At 40.6% G+C, this 16,529-nt stretch overlaps 1 protein-coding gene across 1 annotated transcript; it reads left to right on the plus strand.

Moving 5' to 3' along the window:
• Window positions 1–744: 744 nt before the first annotated feature.
• On the plus strand, window positions 745–2,492 carry LOC125216412 (cytochrome P450 71AU50-like). Its single transcript, XM_048118114.2, has 2 exons — window positions 745–1,661; window positions 1,749–2,492. Exons 1-2 carry the CDS (start codon window positions 786–788, stop codon window positions 2,361–2,363), a joined length of 1,491 nt encoding a protein of 496 aa, XP_047974071.1. The 5' UTR covers window positions 745–785; the 3' UTR covers window positions 2,364–2,492.
• The last annotated feature ends 14,037 nt before the right edge of the window (window positions 2,493–16,529 follow it).

Consider the following 16,529-nt stretch of genomic DNA (forward strand, 5'->3'; position numbering starts at 1 on the left):
AATCAGAGATGAGATTGAGAAGGGAAGAGTGAAGGTGATCAAGATTGACACCTTGCACAATCCAGCTGATATGCTCACCAAGTCTCTAGGAAAGAGACACGTTTGATCATTGCAAGGAGCTGATCAAGGTTTGCTGCAAGAACTGAAGTGTGTACTCAGGTGGAGAATTGTAAGAAATGAGTCCACACTCAGCTCTAAACATGAAGAATTAAAGGATAAAAAAGAGAATAAAAACACTAGCCGTCAGAATTAGTTATTCTATTATGATATGAGCCATCATAGCTCTAGTTCTTGATTCTAGGCTCCAATTCAGTTAGGAGCAGTTACCATTTTGTTTCAACTACTTAAATAGTAGTTTTGCTTGTATCTTGTAGTTATTATTCAGTCAATAAAGAGAATTCCTTTTTTTCCAAGAACCTACTCTCTCTTCATCAAATTAGTGTGTGTTCTCTGTGTGGGTGTTCATATCGAGTGTGTGAATTCCTAAAGAGTGTGTGGGCCTTGTGTGCTGAGTTAACAACTAGAATGATCGGTTAGGTCTGATTAAGCTTAAATAACCTTAAGATGCTAGAAGAAGTATATAATAATTAATTTGTACGAAGAAGTACATGGATGACTAGACATTAAAAGATGTTAGGCAAGCCCACAATAACATTAAATTCATATACATGGAAAAGACGTAGCAGAATTTATATGAATGAAAACACACATCTATAAATCCATTCAAACAAGCTTATAAAGAGATCTATCAATCCTCAATCACACCATAAATTTAGAAAAAAAAAATGGAGCTTACTTGGTTTTGGCTTACGGTCGTGGCCATTTTAGCTGGTTCTTTGGCTTCGTTGGCTACGAGGACGAAGAAGAAGTTGCCTCCAGGTCCAAAAGGGATCCCTATTCTGGGAAATCTACACATGCTAGGGAAGAATCCTCACCAAGACCTGCAAAGGATTGCCAAAGACCACGGCCCCATTATGTACATGCGATTTGGGTTCGTTCCAAACATCGTCGTTTCATCTCCTGAGGCAGCTGAGCTTTTCCTCAAGACACACGATCTTGTTTTTACCAGCAGACCACCTCATCAGGCTTCTAAGCATCTCATATGGGATCAGAGGAATCTGACATTTGGGGCTTACGGTCCGTATTGGCGGAACATGCGCAAGCTATGCACCGTGGAGCTGCTCAGCACCCTTAAGATCAGTTCTTTCCGATCTATGAGAAGGGAAGAGCTTGGTCTTTTTGTTGAATCGCTCAATGAAGCTTCCAGAATACATGTTGCTGTCGATCTTAGTGCCAAGGTCGCGTCCCTGACCGCAGAGATGAGCTGCAGAATGGTGTTTGGTAAGAAATATAATGACAAAGACATTGATGAGAGAGGCTTCAAAGGTGTGGTCCAAGAAGTGATGAAACTAGTTGCAGCTCCCAATTTAGGTGATTACTTTCCTTTCCTTGGAGTCTTGGATCTTCAAGGGCTGGCAAGGAAGATGAAGGCACTCGAAAAAGTTTTTGATAATTTCTTTGAAAAAGTTATAGAAGACCATGTTCGGGCAGGGGATCGTCCTGAGCAGGCCAAAGACATTGTTGATACCATGATGTCCATACTGCAAAGTGGAGAATCTGAATTTCAGTTCGACAGACGTAATATCAAGGCCATTATGCTGGTAAGCACATGGTCTAATGAATAATTCTACATCTTGTTTGGATAAACATTTACTCAGTAATAAGTTGATGACAAATTTCATTTGCAGGACTTGCTCGTAGCTTCAATGCACACAGCAGCAGCATCGGTTGAGTGGATACTCTCCGAACTGTTGAGAAATCCAACAGTTATGAAGAAACTACAGAAAGAGTTGGAACAAGTTGTGGGATTAAAGAGGATGGTAGAGGAGTCTGACCTGGACCAACTCGAATATCTCAACACAGTTGTAAAGGAAGGCTTTAGGTTGCATCCAGTTGCTCCGCTGTTGATACCTCACTATTCTAGGGAAGACAGCAAGGTTAATGGCTATGACATACCAAAAGGATCAAGAATACTCTTCAACACATACGCAATTGGGCGCGATCCAAATCTATGGACTGATCCGGAGATGTTCATTCCAGAAAGGTTCGTTGGCAGTGACATTGATGTTAAGGGACAACATTTCCAGCTCCTCCCATTTGGGTCTGGGAGGAGAGGTTGCCCCGGAATACAACTGGGGCTCATCCAAGTTCGACTGATCTTGTCACAGTTAGTCCACTGCTTCGATTGGCAGCTGCCGAATGATATGTCGCCAGAGGAACTGGACATGAATGCAGAATTTGGCCTTGTTGTTTCAAGGGCCAATCATCTCATGGCAATCCCGACGTTTCGGTTGCAGAACTAGCATGTGAAGCAAACTTGTTAAAACTTGCTTCCTGAAAGCAATCTATATAGAAGCAAAGTAAGACAAGCTAAATAAGTACTCAAAGCCAGGCTATAAGATATCAATATTATATCAAGTCATGTTTGATTATTGCATAGTTGTTCAGCTGAAATATGAAATTTATCAATATGATTAACAATATGATTAACAATTCATCAAACACATTGCGGGCGATCTTAAATAGGCACACATATACCATTCCAATTATCCCCACAAACAAAAAAACCTTCACACAGATATCTACAATCTAAATTCACAATGCAAAGAGGTAAACAAACGACAAATTTACCTTTCAAAAAAAAGGGCTTCCACACACGAGCCCCGCCACTCTCTACTCCTCGTCGTCGCCGCCGCCATCCTCGCCGCCGCCACCCGGGGTATCCGAGCCCGCGTCTGAACCCCCCACCAATGCCCTCGAGGCATCCAAATCCACCTGCATGTTCTCGAGCATCGAGTAGAGGAACATCTTCTCCGTGGGGTCGGTTGCGGCCTTCCACTCTTGGAAGACCTCGAACTTACGTTCCTCCACTCGCTGCCCGTTGCGCCCGCTTTTGGCCAACCGGGCGAGGGCGACGAGCAACGGATGGAGGGGACATCATCCGGGGGGAGGTCGTGGGATCCGCCGCTGCTGCCGCTGTATCGCCGGAATAGTTCAGCCTCTGCTTCTTCGGCCACCCAGCGTCGCACCCCGCCCGGAACTTCTCGTAGTCCTTCAGCAACACATAGCATTCCCAGAAGAGGAACTCCTTATACTTCCCCGGCAAGGGGAACTGACTCTCCGCTATCCTCCAGGCGTCCTCCTCATTCTGCCCACTAGTCAGCTGGCGGAGGGCGTTGGCGTACAACCCCGAAAAACGGCCGACCGCGGCTCTAATGCGCTCCCACCCCTTCCGACACTCCTCCCCGCTGAAGTCCTTCCCGTGCGGGCAGTTCCTCCTGTAGGCAGCTCTAATCTTCGCCCACATGTTGACGACCCGCTGGTTGTTCGCAACCAGCGGATCGTCGCACACCGTCAACCACGCCTTGGCCACCCCGGCGTACTCATCCTCCGTCCACTTCCTCCGGGTGGGGGTGTCGTCAACAGCGGGCTGCGACGACTCGCCGACCGCCTTGGCCTTCCCCTTCGTCTTCTTCTTCTTCGCCGCGGCCCGCCCCGTTGGAACAGGAGTGTCTGGATCCCCGAGATCGATCCCCATCTCATGCAATGACAAAAGGTCATCGCCCGTGAACTGCGTCTCCACTGGGGTCGACGTGTGAGACGAAGCCGTCAAAAAATCAAGAGAGGGACGATACACCGTGTCCCCCCCGGTGGCCCCTGCATCCCTCCCTGCCATATTATCCACATCATCTGCTGCATCATCTGCTGCTGCATCTGGGGCATGCCTCCCCACCCTGACGCTGACTGCCCGCCGCTCCCCTGCCCCTGCTCGACATCCCCCACGGCATACCCCCCTGCATCCCCACCGGCGCTCCAGCCATCATCCCCATCAACTGGCCCCAAGGGACGTTAAACCCTGGGCCCATCTGCCCGCCCATCTGGCCCTATCCCGATCCCACGGGTACCGTGGACGTATGAGAGTCGTTCGTCGCCGGACTGGACTCGTTGTTGTTGTCCATCGCTCGATGATGCTCTTGTACAAAAAGTTAGAGAGAGAGAAAACTCGTTAAAACAAGTGGTGCAAATGAAAATGAAACTAAAATCGCGTATATATAGGTTTTCAAAAAATTAAAAAAAAAAATCGAAAATAGGCGCTGGCCGATCGGCACGCCACAATGGCGGCCAGCGCATCGGCCAGCACCTCTGAATCGGCTAGCCCACGCTGATTCTCTGGCCGATCACCACTGGCCGACTGCAATGGTTCGGCTAGCCGGCATTGTGGATGCTCTAATGATGAGAATACTGGGGCATCTACTATGATCTGTATTTACCACAAAATGTTAATATTAAATGTGACATTTTTTATAATAAAAAAATACTAATGAATTAAGATATTTTATGATGAAGCTCAACGCCTGAGTGCGTACGGGATAGCTAGAGTTGTGTAGTTCAACGAGAGGATGGCATTTGTCTTTTTAATTTTTTGAAAATTTATAGTAAAAAAATCACGTTTAATGGCTGATTCGTCATTAATTATATTATTGTTGCTAATTTTCCAAGATCCTAAAATAAAAAATAATGTAACTAAATTAATGTTGAAGTGTCAATTAAATATTCAATAATTGGTCTCAAATTTTACAAACTTTCGTTTAAGTTTAGGTTTTTCCACAAATTTAAAACTTGAATGTAATTATAATAAACTTTGTTGTTATTATTATTTTTATTTCCAAGCACAAGTTGCAATGCTGCCCATAATTAGCTTCAAACTTGCAAATGGAACATTTTTAATTTGGTATGAGTTGTGTAGATTTGAGATTGTGTGTTTCGATTATGGAATAAATGACATTATAGCATCTCCATTCGTGCTCTTAAATAAGAGCACGGAGGTGGGCCTGAACCCACTTTTACTACTTGTCCTTAGGTAAGAGCACAACACTCATATCCGTGCCCTTTTCCGCAAGGACAAGCTCAAGGGTCCCACCATTCTATTATTCAATTTAAATACTTCAATTACTAAAAACATTTCTACAATATAAAAATACATTAAAATGTAAAAAATACGTACATAATTAAATCCTAAAAAATAAAAATTACATAATTAAAATCCTAAAAAATAAAAATACATAATTAAAATCCTAGAAAATAAAAAAATACATAATTAAAATCCTACAAATTAAAAATTACATAATTAAAGACTAAAAAATATTCCCGTGGAAGACTAGTCCTCTGTCCCCAATATTCTTCGGAGATCCCGTATCATTGCCACATGTATTGCAAGTTGGTCGGGAGTCATGTTAGACCTATCGGTCGCATTGAGTTTACCCAAGAGGGCCCACAACGAGTTGGTCGGGGTTGAGGTGGCACAAAGGGAGCGGGAGCGGGGGCAGATGGAGTCGGGGCGCGACGGCGGTTGGCCATCGCCTTCTTTTTTCCTTGCGGCCGGCGGAAACTGCTTGGGACAGCGTTGGGGCTACCCAAGTTAGTTCCGGCAAGCTAGGTAGCCACTTCATCAGAGGCGTCGTCGGATAGGGCTACCGACCTCGACCGTTTGCTGGAGGAGCTGGAGGAGGATGCTACTATGCCACCGCTATACTTTTCATGATAGCGCGCCTCCTGCCATAAGCTGAGGTACTTGAACGGTTTTAAGTTCAAGGATTGGTAGGTCGCCAAGGCGGCACTGATGATGTCGAGCTCGCTCTTACCGCTCTTCTTGGAGGTAATACCCCTGAAACTTACCGATTGCGTCGTTGGCTCTGTAGATGGAATTGCGCACCATACTATCATTGCGATAGATGGTTCCCTCGGGCCGGTTTTCATTGTACATACGAGTGACGCGCCACCAAAACGTTTCCCCGCTTTGGTTCGTGCCAATGTCCGGATCTTCGGAGACTGCCAAGTAGGCTTTGAATATATGCACCATCTTATCCAGAGTGTACGGGGTGCGGGTACCACGAGTAGGATGAGTAGGAGTAGGAGTAGAAATAGGAGTAGGAGCAGAGCTGCCGCTCCCTCCCGATCCGGGAGGGTTCGGGTGCCCACCCGTATCGCCCATCGGGGGCATCTTGGTCCTCCACCGGGTAAGGCCGGTAGCCACTTGGAACTTGAGAACCTTGGGTTTGAGGAAGGACCGAAAATTGCATTTCCGGACTAGGGAATAGTTGTGAGCCGAACTATTCGTGCCGTTGTTAATTTGATCTTTTATTTATGTAAATAATTCTTGTATATGTCTAGATAGATATCTGTATAACTCTTCTATCCTCAGGTTATTTTACTTAAAATAGCATAAAATATGTTTTTTATTACTGTGTTTTTGCCTCATTTCATCGCGGGGTATACACAAAATTATACTACTCACGACTCAAATTTCACAAAATTTCAAACGACACCGTTTGAGGTCGTCTTCTTTTGAAAAAAAATTTCGCATATCAGAGTGACTATCGACAACACTAGTATTTTTTTCCAATCCTTAATTATTTCATCCTTGCGATTAAGAAAAGGTACTCGTACTAAAAATGGGCCAAAAACAACAAAAATGGCAAATTGTTATCATCATGCGAAACATCGATCTAGCTTTACTTTGAAAAGTTAAATAGAGTACTTACATTTTTATAATATTTTAAACTTCGTAATAACACATACAATTGCGCCACAAATCCATGTGTTTGACATTTTGCTTTTAAATAATTTGATTGAATAGATGAATAATTAAAGCATATCATTAATCATTTTTTTGTCCATTGATATAAGAGTAATGTCATCGGCTTCTATACCAGCTATAATATAACGTAGAAATGAGACATTAACCTCATAAAATCATCCACTCATTTGTAGAGGATTAAGAATCACCATTTCAATAAGTCCATTATTATTAGTCATGATAGTGTTCGACACGTGTGCAGAATTGGTAAAGTATAAAAAAAAAATATGGTATTGTAAATTGGTATGTGGTCCAATTCATTAGAGATAAAAACTTATTTCAATAGAAGGCTAATAATTTTTGTTGACAATCCCAAATGAAAATAAGACTACTGAATGTAAACGATATTTTCGTTACCTATCTCTTCCGGTTCCATGCATACTCTCACTCTTCTTCTCCACATATATACACACACATTATATACAATCTCTCTTTCATGCAAGATCAATGATCTCAGGGGACAACATTTCCAGCTCCTCCCATTTGGTTCTGGGAGTTGAGGTTGCCCCGGAATGCAACTGGGGCTCATCCAAGTTCGACTGATCGTATCACAGTTAGTCCACTGCTTCGATTGGCAGCTCCCAAATGATATGTCGCCAGAGGAGCTGGACATGAATGAGGAAGTTGGCCTTGTTGTTTCAAGGGCCAATCATCTCGTGGCAATCCCGACGTTTCGGTTGCAGAACTAGCATTTGCTTCCTGAAAGCAATCTATATAGAAGCAAAGTAAGTTAAGCTAAATAAGTACTCACAGCCAGGCTATGAGTTAATAGAATATGAGATGTAATTATAAGTTTTATAACTATATAATGTGATATTTATATTTTTTTGCTAATTTTCCACTATCCCCAAACTATAAGATAATTTAGCTCGGTGAAGTGTTAATTAAATATTTGAACAATTGATCATAAACTTCACAACTTTAAACTTTTATACAGTAGTATGATTTTAGTTTTTCCACAAATTTAAAACTTTTATACAGTATTAGTTTTTTCCAAGCACAAGTTGCAAAGCCGCCCATAATTAGCGGCAACACAAAATATAATTATGCAAAAAATGACTTTAAGATTTAAGACATAGCCATATTATATTATTACGTCCATTTATTATTTCACCTAAAAGAAACATTAATATTTTGTTATTATCAACTCGAATCACCTTCTACATAATTTTCAGTTTCCGAAGCTAGTTCAGTTACGTCTGTGTAAAAACAATAAATAATTAGTTTATTACTATTGCACCTAAAATTGATGGTTTATTAATTTTGCACCTAAAATTGATTGTTTTTTCTTCTTGAGTATTGATTACAAGAAATATTAGTTTTGTTCTTTAGTGTTACTCCTAAAATGGGACGGAGGGTGTATTAGTTTTGTTGTTCAATGTATAGTTTGATTTAGGAATTTGTTTGTTAGTTAGCTAGTTTACATGTTCCTAACTTACTTATTTTCAAGTAATCTATAAAAATGGAACAAATGATTAGATAAATTTGTTCTATGTCAATATCAACCAATGGCGTTCTAGAAAATAATTTTGGACAAAGCAGAATCAATAATAGCAAACGAACTAAATGAGAATAAGATTTTTCCTTTAGGGCCCGTTTTGGAGAGGGGACACGGCTTGATTGGATAGTTTATCATATTATTTCCAGCTGTTTGGTAGCTTTTACACATAGTCCGAATGACCCGGGATTCAACCCATGTGACCCGCTAATTTCACTGTTCGTATAGGAAAATAGGAGGTTTCTGTCTGTAAGGTCTAAGTACACCGAGCTATTACAAGTAATACAACAATTCACAGAGATCTAGATATAAAACTCCTAGATCTTGATCCTTCAATCTTCCAGCACTCCTGAAACACTTAACACACCGATTAAATGCGTTCACCACAACAAGAAGTAAACAAAGCAATTAAACCAGAAAGTTAGAAACAACAAGAATCTCAGATCAAATAATAGGCTCAAGTCGCACCAGGTACAACTGCACAGGCCACAACTATCCGACCCTCAATCCCTTGTTCACCAACTGATTTGCCCTCGGGAGAAACCGCAGCAAATCAAGATCTGCTTCTCAGTATCCACACAAGCCCTAGACCACACAATCCCACAGACTGTAGTCAAGATCAAGAGCCTTAGAACCAGCAAATCACCACAGGAAACCTTCCTCAGAAACTCAAGTAAACTTCAATACATTCGGTCAAATCCCTTAGACCAGAAAACCAGAAGTTTCCTTTAGCTCACAATCACCCTCACTCGTGTTTACACACACAGGAATCAGAGGGAGATCAACAATCTCTCAGGAACAGAAAGATCTACAGAGGAGAGGAGAAAACCCTAACTTCGCACAGAGTCAATCAGAAGTGAATCAGGAAAAGAATGAGAAAGGAGTATATAAAAGACTCAGCTCTCACACCCCACAAGAGAGTGACACGTGTAGGGTTAACTAGTGAAGTGGGCTAAGGCCTTATTCTCCAACAGCCTGCAATCTCTTGGGCTGGTTACAAAAGAAGCAGACCGGCCCAACTTAATAGGCCCATAATACTACATTTCTCCACCTTGGGCCTTATCAAGATGGTGAGGGATTTGGCCTGTGCTTTTCACCATCGCCTATTGATGCCTGCCAAGTCTATGACTAAACAGACATCAAGTCCACAGTGTATTCAACAGGTATACAAGTATATCTAAGAAACAATACACAAGGATGATACCTGACCACATTACCTAACCAGAATCAATGTGGAGCTTCCTGATGCAGAAAAGCATCTTCTCCACTAGGAGGCACTTAGTACCCATATCAGCTGGGTTGTGATCAGTGTGGATCTTTTCAAGCTGGACCTCTCCCTTTTCCACTATGTCTCTGATGAAGTGAAACCTGACATCTATATGTTTTGTCCTGTCATGAAAGACAGGGTTCTTACAAACTTGTATAGCTGACTGACTATCAGAGTATACAATAATGGGTTGCTTGAGAAATTTTATTTCTCCCAAAACCCCTTTCAGCCACAAGGCTTCCTTCATTGCCTCTGTTATGGCAATGTACTCAGATTCAGTGGTGGAAAGAGCCACTATGTGCTGAAGCTGAGACTTCCAGCTTACACAAGATCCACCAAGTGTAAAAACATAAGAGGTAGTGGACTTCCTCTTATCCCTGTCATTTGCATAGTTTGAATCTACAAAACCACAAAGGTTAGTATCATCTGAACACTTAGAATAATTCAAACCATAATTGACAGTATATTTAAGGTATCTCAGTAACCACTTAAGAGCTTCCCAATGTGGCTGCCCTGGATTGGACATGTATCTGGACAGGCAAGAGACAGAATATGCTATGTCTGGCCTTGTGCTCACCATTAGATACATAACAGATCCAATTGCATTGGAATATGGCACCTTCTTCATCTGCTGGACCTCACTATCACTTTTAGGACATTGGTCCTTGCTGAGAAGGAAATGAGCAGCCAAGGGAACTGTGGCTGGCTTGGCATCAGCCATGTTAAACTTACTGAGGATCTTTTTTACATATGAGCTCTGACTTAAAGTCAGTTCCCTCTTCTTCCTGTTTCTCACAATATCAATGCCCAGAATTTTCTATGCATCTCCCATATCCTTCATATCAAAGTTAGTAGACAACATATCTTGAACATATTTGATAGCAGAAGAACTAGGACTCATGATGAGCATATCATCAACATACAATAATAGAAACACAGGAGAAGAATGGAGATCTTTGAAGTAAAGACAATGATCAAAAGAACTTCTAGCAAAACCTAGAGACTGCATGCATTGATCAAACTTAATATTCCATCTCCTAGGGGACTGTTTTAAACCATACAAAGCCTTTTTCAAGAGACACACATGATCAGGGTATTTAGGGTCAACAAACCCTTCAGGTTGGCTCATGTAAATAGGCTTATCAAGATCACCATGTAAAAAAGCTGTCTTAACATCCATTTGTTTAAGATCCCAGTCAAAGAAAGCACACAAAGCAAGCATAAACCTAACAGTTGTAAATTTTACCACAGGAGCAAAAATCTCTGTGTAGTCCACTCCCTCTTGTTGAGTGAAGCCTTTAGCAACCAGCCTGGCTTTATATCTCAAGCCATTCAGCTCCTGCTTCAGTTTAAATAACCACCTGCACTCAACAACAGTACAATCTTTAGGTTTAGGCACAAGTATCCAAGTTTTATTCAGAATTAAAGACTTCATCTCATCTTCCATGGCTATCAGCCACTTAGGATAAAACATGGACTTAAGAGCCTGCTTGTATGACTGGGGTTCATCTCCATCTGATTCATGAACATTGAAGGCTAAGGCCAACAAGTTCAACTCATCACCATATCTTTTTGGTGGTTTTCTTATCCTCTTGCCTCTATCCCTGGTCAAGAGATAATCATTAGGGACAACAACAGAATCAGATAGAATATTTTCAGTGGCTTCATGTGTCTCATCTGAGTCAGATTGGGGATCAGTGTTCTGATGCTCAGTTCCTGAAATATCCTGCAAGACATTGTCAGATTGAACAAAATCAAAAGGTACTGGAACCTCCACCTCAGTTGAAGTAGACTCCACCTCATTAGAGGCAGACTCCACCTCATTAGAGGTGCCAGAGGCCAGAGGGATAGTATTATCAATCAAGCAAGGAAACTCAGACTCATTAAAAATCACATCCCTGCTAATGGTGACTTTGAAACCAGGCTCATCCCTAAGCCAAACCCTGTAACCCTTCACACCTTCTGGGTAACCTAAGAACACACACTTCCTTGACCTGGGTTCTAACTTATCAGTCTTAGAGTGCATAAAAGTAGAGCATCCAAAAACTCTAAGGTGAGACAGGTCAACAGGTTTTCCCTTAAACACAGACTCAGGACACTTTCCTTTTAAAGGAACAGAGGGGGACCTATTAACCAAATAAGCTGCAGTGGTAATAGCTTCACCCCAAAACTTTTTTGACAGACCACTCAAAGAAAGAAGGCACCTAACCCTATCCAACAAAGTTCTATTCATCCTTTCTGCCACACCATTCTGTTGGGGAGTAAGGAACAGTCCTATGCCTCCTAATACCAGACTTAGCACACAGATCATTCATCTGAGAATTGCAGAATTCAAGACCATTGTCAGTTCTCAGGGTTTTAATCTTCTTCCCTGTTTGGTTTTCAATCAAGCATTTCCAATTATTGAACTTTTCAAAAACATCAGATTTATTTTTCAATAAAAACACCCAGACTTTTCTTGAAAAATCATCAACAATAGACAGGAAATATGAGCATCCACCATGTGAAGTAACAGAAGCAGGCCCCCAAACATCAGCATGCAAATATTCAAGAATATCATTGCTAGTACAGGTAGGCACAGATATGGGAAAAGACACTTTATGTTGCTTTCCCTTAACACATGTATCACAAAAAGGCAGGGGCAATATCACATCATCATTGGTCAGAAGACCATTCTTACACAAAATATGCATGCCTTTCTCACTCATATGACCTAATCTATTGTGCCACAAAACAGTGTTATTTACTTTGGTAACCTTTGCAGCATTAACATCACATAAGGGCATAGTAGTGCAAATATACAGATTATTCTTCTTATCAGCTTTGAACATGCACAGAGAGCCCTTAAAAATCTTCATAACCCCATTTCCCCATTTTCCCTCTAACCCTTCAGATTCAAGAGCAGAGCAAGACAAGAGGTTATAGTAAAGACTTGGCACATATTTCACATTTTCCAAAGTATAAGAGGTACCAGAACTAAACCTCAGGCATACTTTTCCAATGCCTTCAATCCTGCACTGCTTATTGTTTGCCATGGAAACAAATCTATTAGTAACAGGGGTTAGTTCAGAAAATAAGTCTTTGAAAGGAGAAATATGATAAGTACAGCCAGAGTCAACAAGCCATTCATACTTATTTATATCAGTATTTAGGGAGGCATTAACAGAAATAATATCACAGTGCATGAAACAGGTACCATTATCATCATCAGTTTTAACCAGGCTGGCAACTATATCAGTCTCAACCTTCTTATTCTTTTTAAGTGGGCACTCCTTACTAAAGTGCCCAAGTTCATGGCACTTGAAACACCTCCTAGACTTTTTATAGTCTTGGGAGGAAGACCTTGACTTGCTCCTATGATTTTTTCTGTTCCCCTTATCAGAGGACTTGTCATTTTGTTGCTTATCCTTAGCCTTGGTGTTGGACCTTCCCCTGACCTGCAAAGCCTTGTCAAGAGCAGCTTTAGAGTCAGATTTCTCTCTTAATTCCAGTTCCTTTGATTTCAAGGCACTAACAATAGTATCCAGGGTAACATCATCTCTCCCATACTTAATTGCTGCCTTAACATCACCATAGGAATCAGGAATAGAATTCATAAGAGCAATAGTAGTATAAGAATCAATGTTTTTATCACCAGATCTCTTTATATCCAAAACCAATTTTGAAAAACAGTCAACATTTTCATCTATGTCCTTGAACAAGTCCATTTTGAACTTAAAAAGTTTTTCAAGCAGATACATCCGGTTGGATAAAGAGGTTTCAGTGTATAAAGTATCAAGTTTTTCCCAAAGCTCTTTAGCAGAATCCAGAACACCAACTTTTCTAATAACAGAATCACTCAAACTCAGTAAAATAGTAGAACAAGCTAATTCATTCATCTCAGACTGTTTGACAGGGTCCTCAATGGTGGAGCCATCAACAGCTTTGAAGACCTTCTGCTGCACAAGAACACACTTTAGTTTTTGCTTCCAAATACTATAGTCTCCTTTCCCATTAAAGGGAACAAGACCAAAGGGGAGGTTAGACATATTAACCAAGAAAAAGAAACAGGAAAGCAAGAAACAAAAAAGGAACCAAGAGAGATAGAAGAGAAATTGCTGGAGAGTTTTATCACATAAAACACAAGCACATCAAGAAGTTACACAACAGTGCATCTAGGTCAGGATTTCCCAGATCACAATCACTCAATTTATTGAGGGCGCAGGGGGTCACTGACAGAGACTCTCAGCCCTGTTGCAACCTCACGTTTTAAAACTTCCTGAAAAGCTTAAGAGGGATAAAACAAGCCAGCAATATCCATTATCACCTCAAGTAACAGAGCAGAAAACCAACAGACAACCCACAAACAGAAACCAAACACACAGCGGCGGAACCAGGAACGGAGAAAAGAGATAAAAGAGAGAAGCTAAACACCAATACCAGAGCAAGAGATCAAGATTGAGATCTCTTGTATTACCCCGAGTCAAAACGCCGCAGAGAAGGGCGAAGTGCGAACAAAAACTCGGCTGAGCCCTAACACTGGCTCTGATGCCACTGTAAGGTCTAAGTACACCGAGCTATTACAAGTAATACAACAATTCACAGAGATCTAGATATAAAACTCCTAGATCTTGATCCTTCAATCTTCCAGCACTCCTGAAACACTTAACACACCGATTAAATGCGTTCACCACAACAAGAAGTAAACAAAGCAATTAAACCAGAAAGTTAGAAACAACAAGAATCTCAGATCAAATAATAGGCTCAAGTCGCACCAGGTACAACTGCACAGGCCACAACTATCCGACCCTCAATCCCTTGTTCACCAACTGATTTGCCCTCGGGAGAAACCGCAGCAAATCAAGATCTGCTTCTCAGTATCCACACAAGCCCTAGACCACACAATCCCACAGACTGTAGTCAAGATCAAGAGCCTTAGAACCAACAAATCACCACAGGAAACCTTCCTCAGAAACTCAAGTAAACTTCAATACATTCGGTCAAATCCCTTAGACCAGAAAACCAGAAGTTTCCTTTAGCTCACAATCACCCTCACTCGTGTTTACACACACAGGAATCAGAGGGAGATCAACAATCTCTCAGGAACAGAAAGATCTACAGAGGAGAGGAGAAAACCCTAACTTCGCACAGAGTCAATCAGAAGTGAATCAGGAAAAGAATGAGAAAGGAGTATATAAAAGACTCAGCTCTCACACCCCACAAGAGAGTGACACGTGTAGGGTTAACTAGTGAAGTGGGCTAAGGTCTTATTCTCCAACAGCCTGCAATCTCTTGGGCTGGTTACAAAAGAAGCAGACCGGCCCAACTTAATAGGCCCATAATACTACACTGTCCATGACAAATTTCAGGGTTTATACTCCTGCTTCGTAATATGCGCCTTCTCACTCAACCCTATTTCCTCTACTACCCTCGTAATCGTCCAAAAAATCAATTTGGCACCAAAGAAGCTAATTATCTACGAGAGCATAAGGCAAAGGAGTTTGTGGAACAGCATGGATCTTCAATCGAAGATTACCCGAGGTAATAGCCCAATTTGTAGATTGATTAATTTCAATGTCGATTTTGGGTGATTTTTTGAGGTGGGGGAGAACGAAAGGAAATGTAGAACCGAATTAGAGCTCCCAATTGTGTGTAATTTTCCATACTAATTACTTTGCTAAATTGTTCACCTAGTAATTAGTACTCCCTCTATCCCACAAAAGATGTCACACTTTCCTTTTTAGTTTGTCCCACAAAAGATGTCACATTTCCCTTTATGAAAAAAGTTCTCCCTCACATGAATATAAAAATTATATTTTCTCTCTCCATTTAACACACAAAACAAAACCTCCTAAAATCTCGTGTCGTCCCACAAGTGTGACATCTTTTGTGGGACAGATGGAGTAGTGTTTTTGCAGCAAAAACTCAAACTTTTTGCAAAAATTGTATCTGTAAAACTCAACCTCTTTGCAAAAAACTCAAGCTTTTTGCGTGCCTGAAATAGCATAGAATGGCGGGAGGGAATTTTGTTAAATTAAGAAGTAGGGTTTCTGAAAGGGGCAAAAGGGGTTTAACAACAAATTTTTGGGGACAAAATTGACAAAAGAAAGTACAATATTAAGTGACGGGTTAGCTACCAAACCATGGATATGATAATTATTTAATTTATCAATGTTACAAAACATGGGACATGATTATATAGTGTCAAGGCTAATCCGCTTCCATAATCTCATTTTGCATCCAACCCAGCGAAATCTTAGCCCCACTACAAAACGGACCCTTAACATTAATACAGGGTAAAATTTTAGTTTTACAAATCAAACATTACAAAATCTCAAAACGGCATTATTTGACGTCGTCTTCTTCAGAAATTTTTTTATATATCAGAGTGACCACCGACGACTCAAAATGAAAAACAAGACCATGATTGTGAACGCTATTTTCATTACCTATCTCTTCCACACATACTTTCACTCTTCTTCTCCACATATATACACACACATTACATACAATCTCTCTTTCATGCACTCTCTCTCCTTTCTATGCGACAATTTATTATCCCAAATGCATTTGCTAGTTGACATCAAGATTATCAATGCAATAGTTTAAATGTAAATTTCAATTAGAATGATTGATTAGGCCTAATTAAGCTTAAATAACCTTAAGATGCTAGAAGAAGTACTCTCTCCGTCCTGCATTACTTGCACTATATTCCTTTTTTGGCATCCAAGTTACTTGCACTCTTTCTATTTTGGGTAAAAATTAGTGTTAGTTAAACATCCCCTTATTACACTTAAAATGCTAAATAATGGATATTCAGATTTGGTAGTTGACTTTTGATTTTTAAATTTGAATATACATGGAGTACTTTTACATTTTGTTGTTTACAATTCAAAGTATATACACATAAAGTTGTTTATTTACTATTCAAATTTAATAACATTTTCAAATTTTTAATATATAAAAAATACAGATACAAAAAATTGGATATAAAAAATGAAATTAATAATATAACTAAAACATCCAATCACTTTACCTACTTTATTACCCATTCAACTTAAAACACTAATAACTCATTCCTTAATTTT

This window comes from Salvia hispanica, chromosome 3 (genome assembly GCF_029641045.1).
Source record: "Salvia hispanica isolate PSC_SH4W2 chromosome 3, Shi_PSC_v1, whole genome shotgun sequence".
Classification (NCBI taxonomy): domain Eukaryota; kingdom Viridiplantae; phylum Streptophyta; class Magnoliopsida; order Lamiales; family Lamiaceae; genus Salvia; species Salvia hispanica.

What these genes read in the sequence shown, in the direction of transcription:
- LOC125216412 (XM_048118114.2), top strand. Translation starts at nt 786, where the DNA reads ATGGAGCTTACTTGGTTTTGGCTTACGGTCGTGGCCATTTTAGCTGGT. An exon ending in ATATCAAGGCCATTATGCTG is followed by an intron (nt 1,662 to 1,748) that starts GTAAGCACATGG and finishes TTTCATTTGCAG; the next exon opens with GACTTGCTCGTAGCTTCAAT.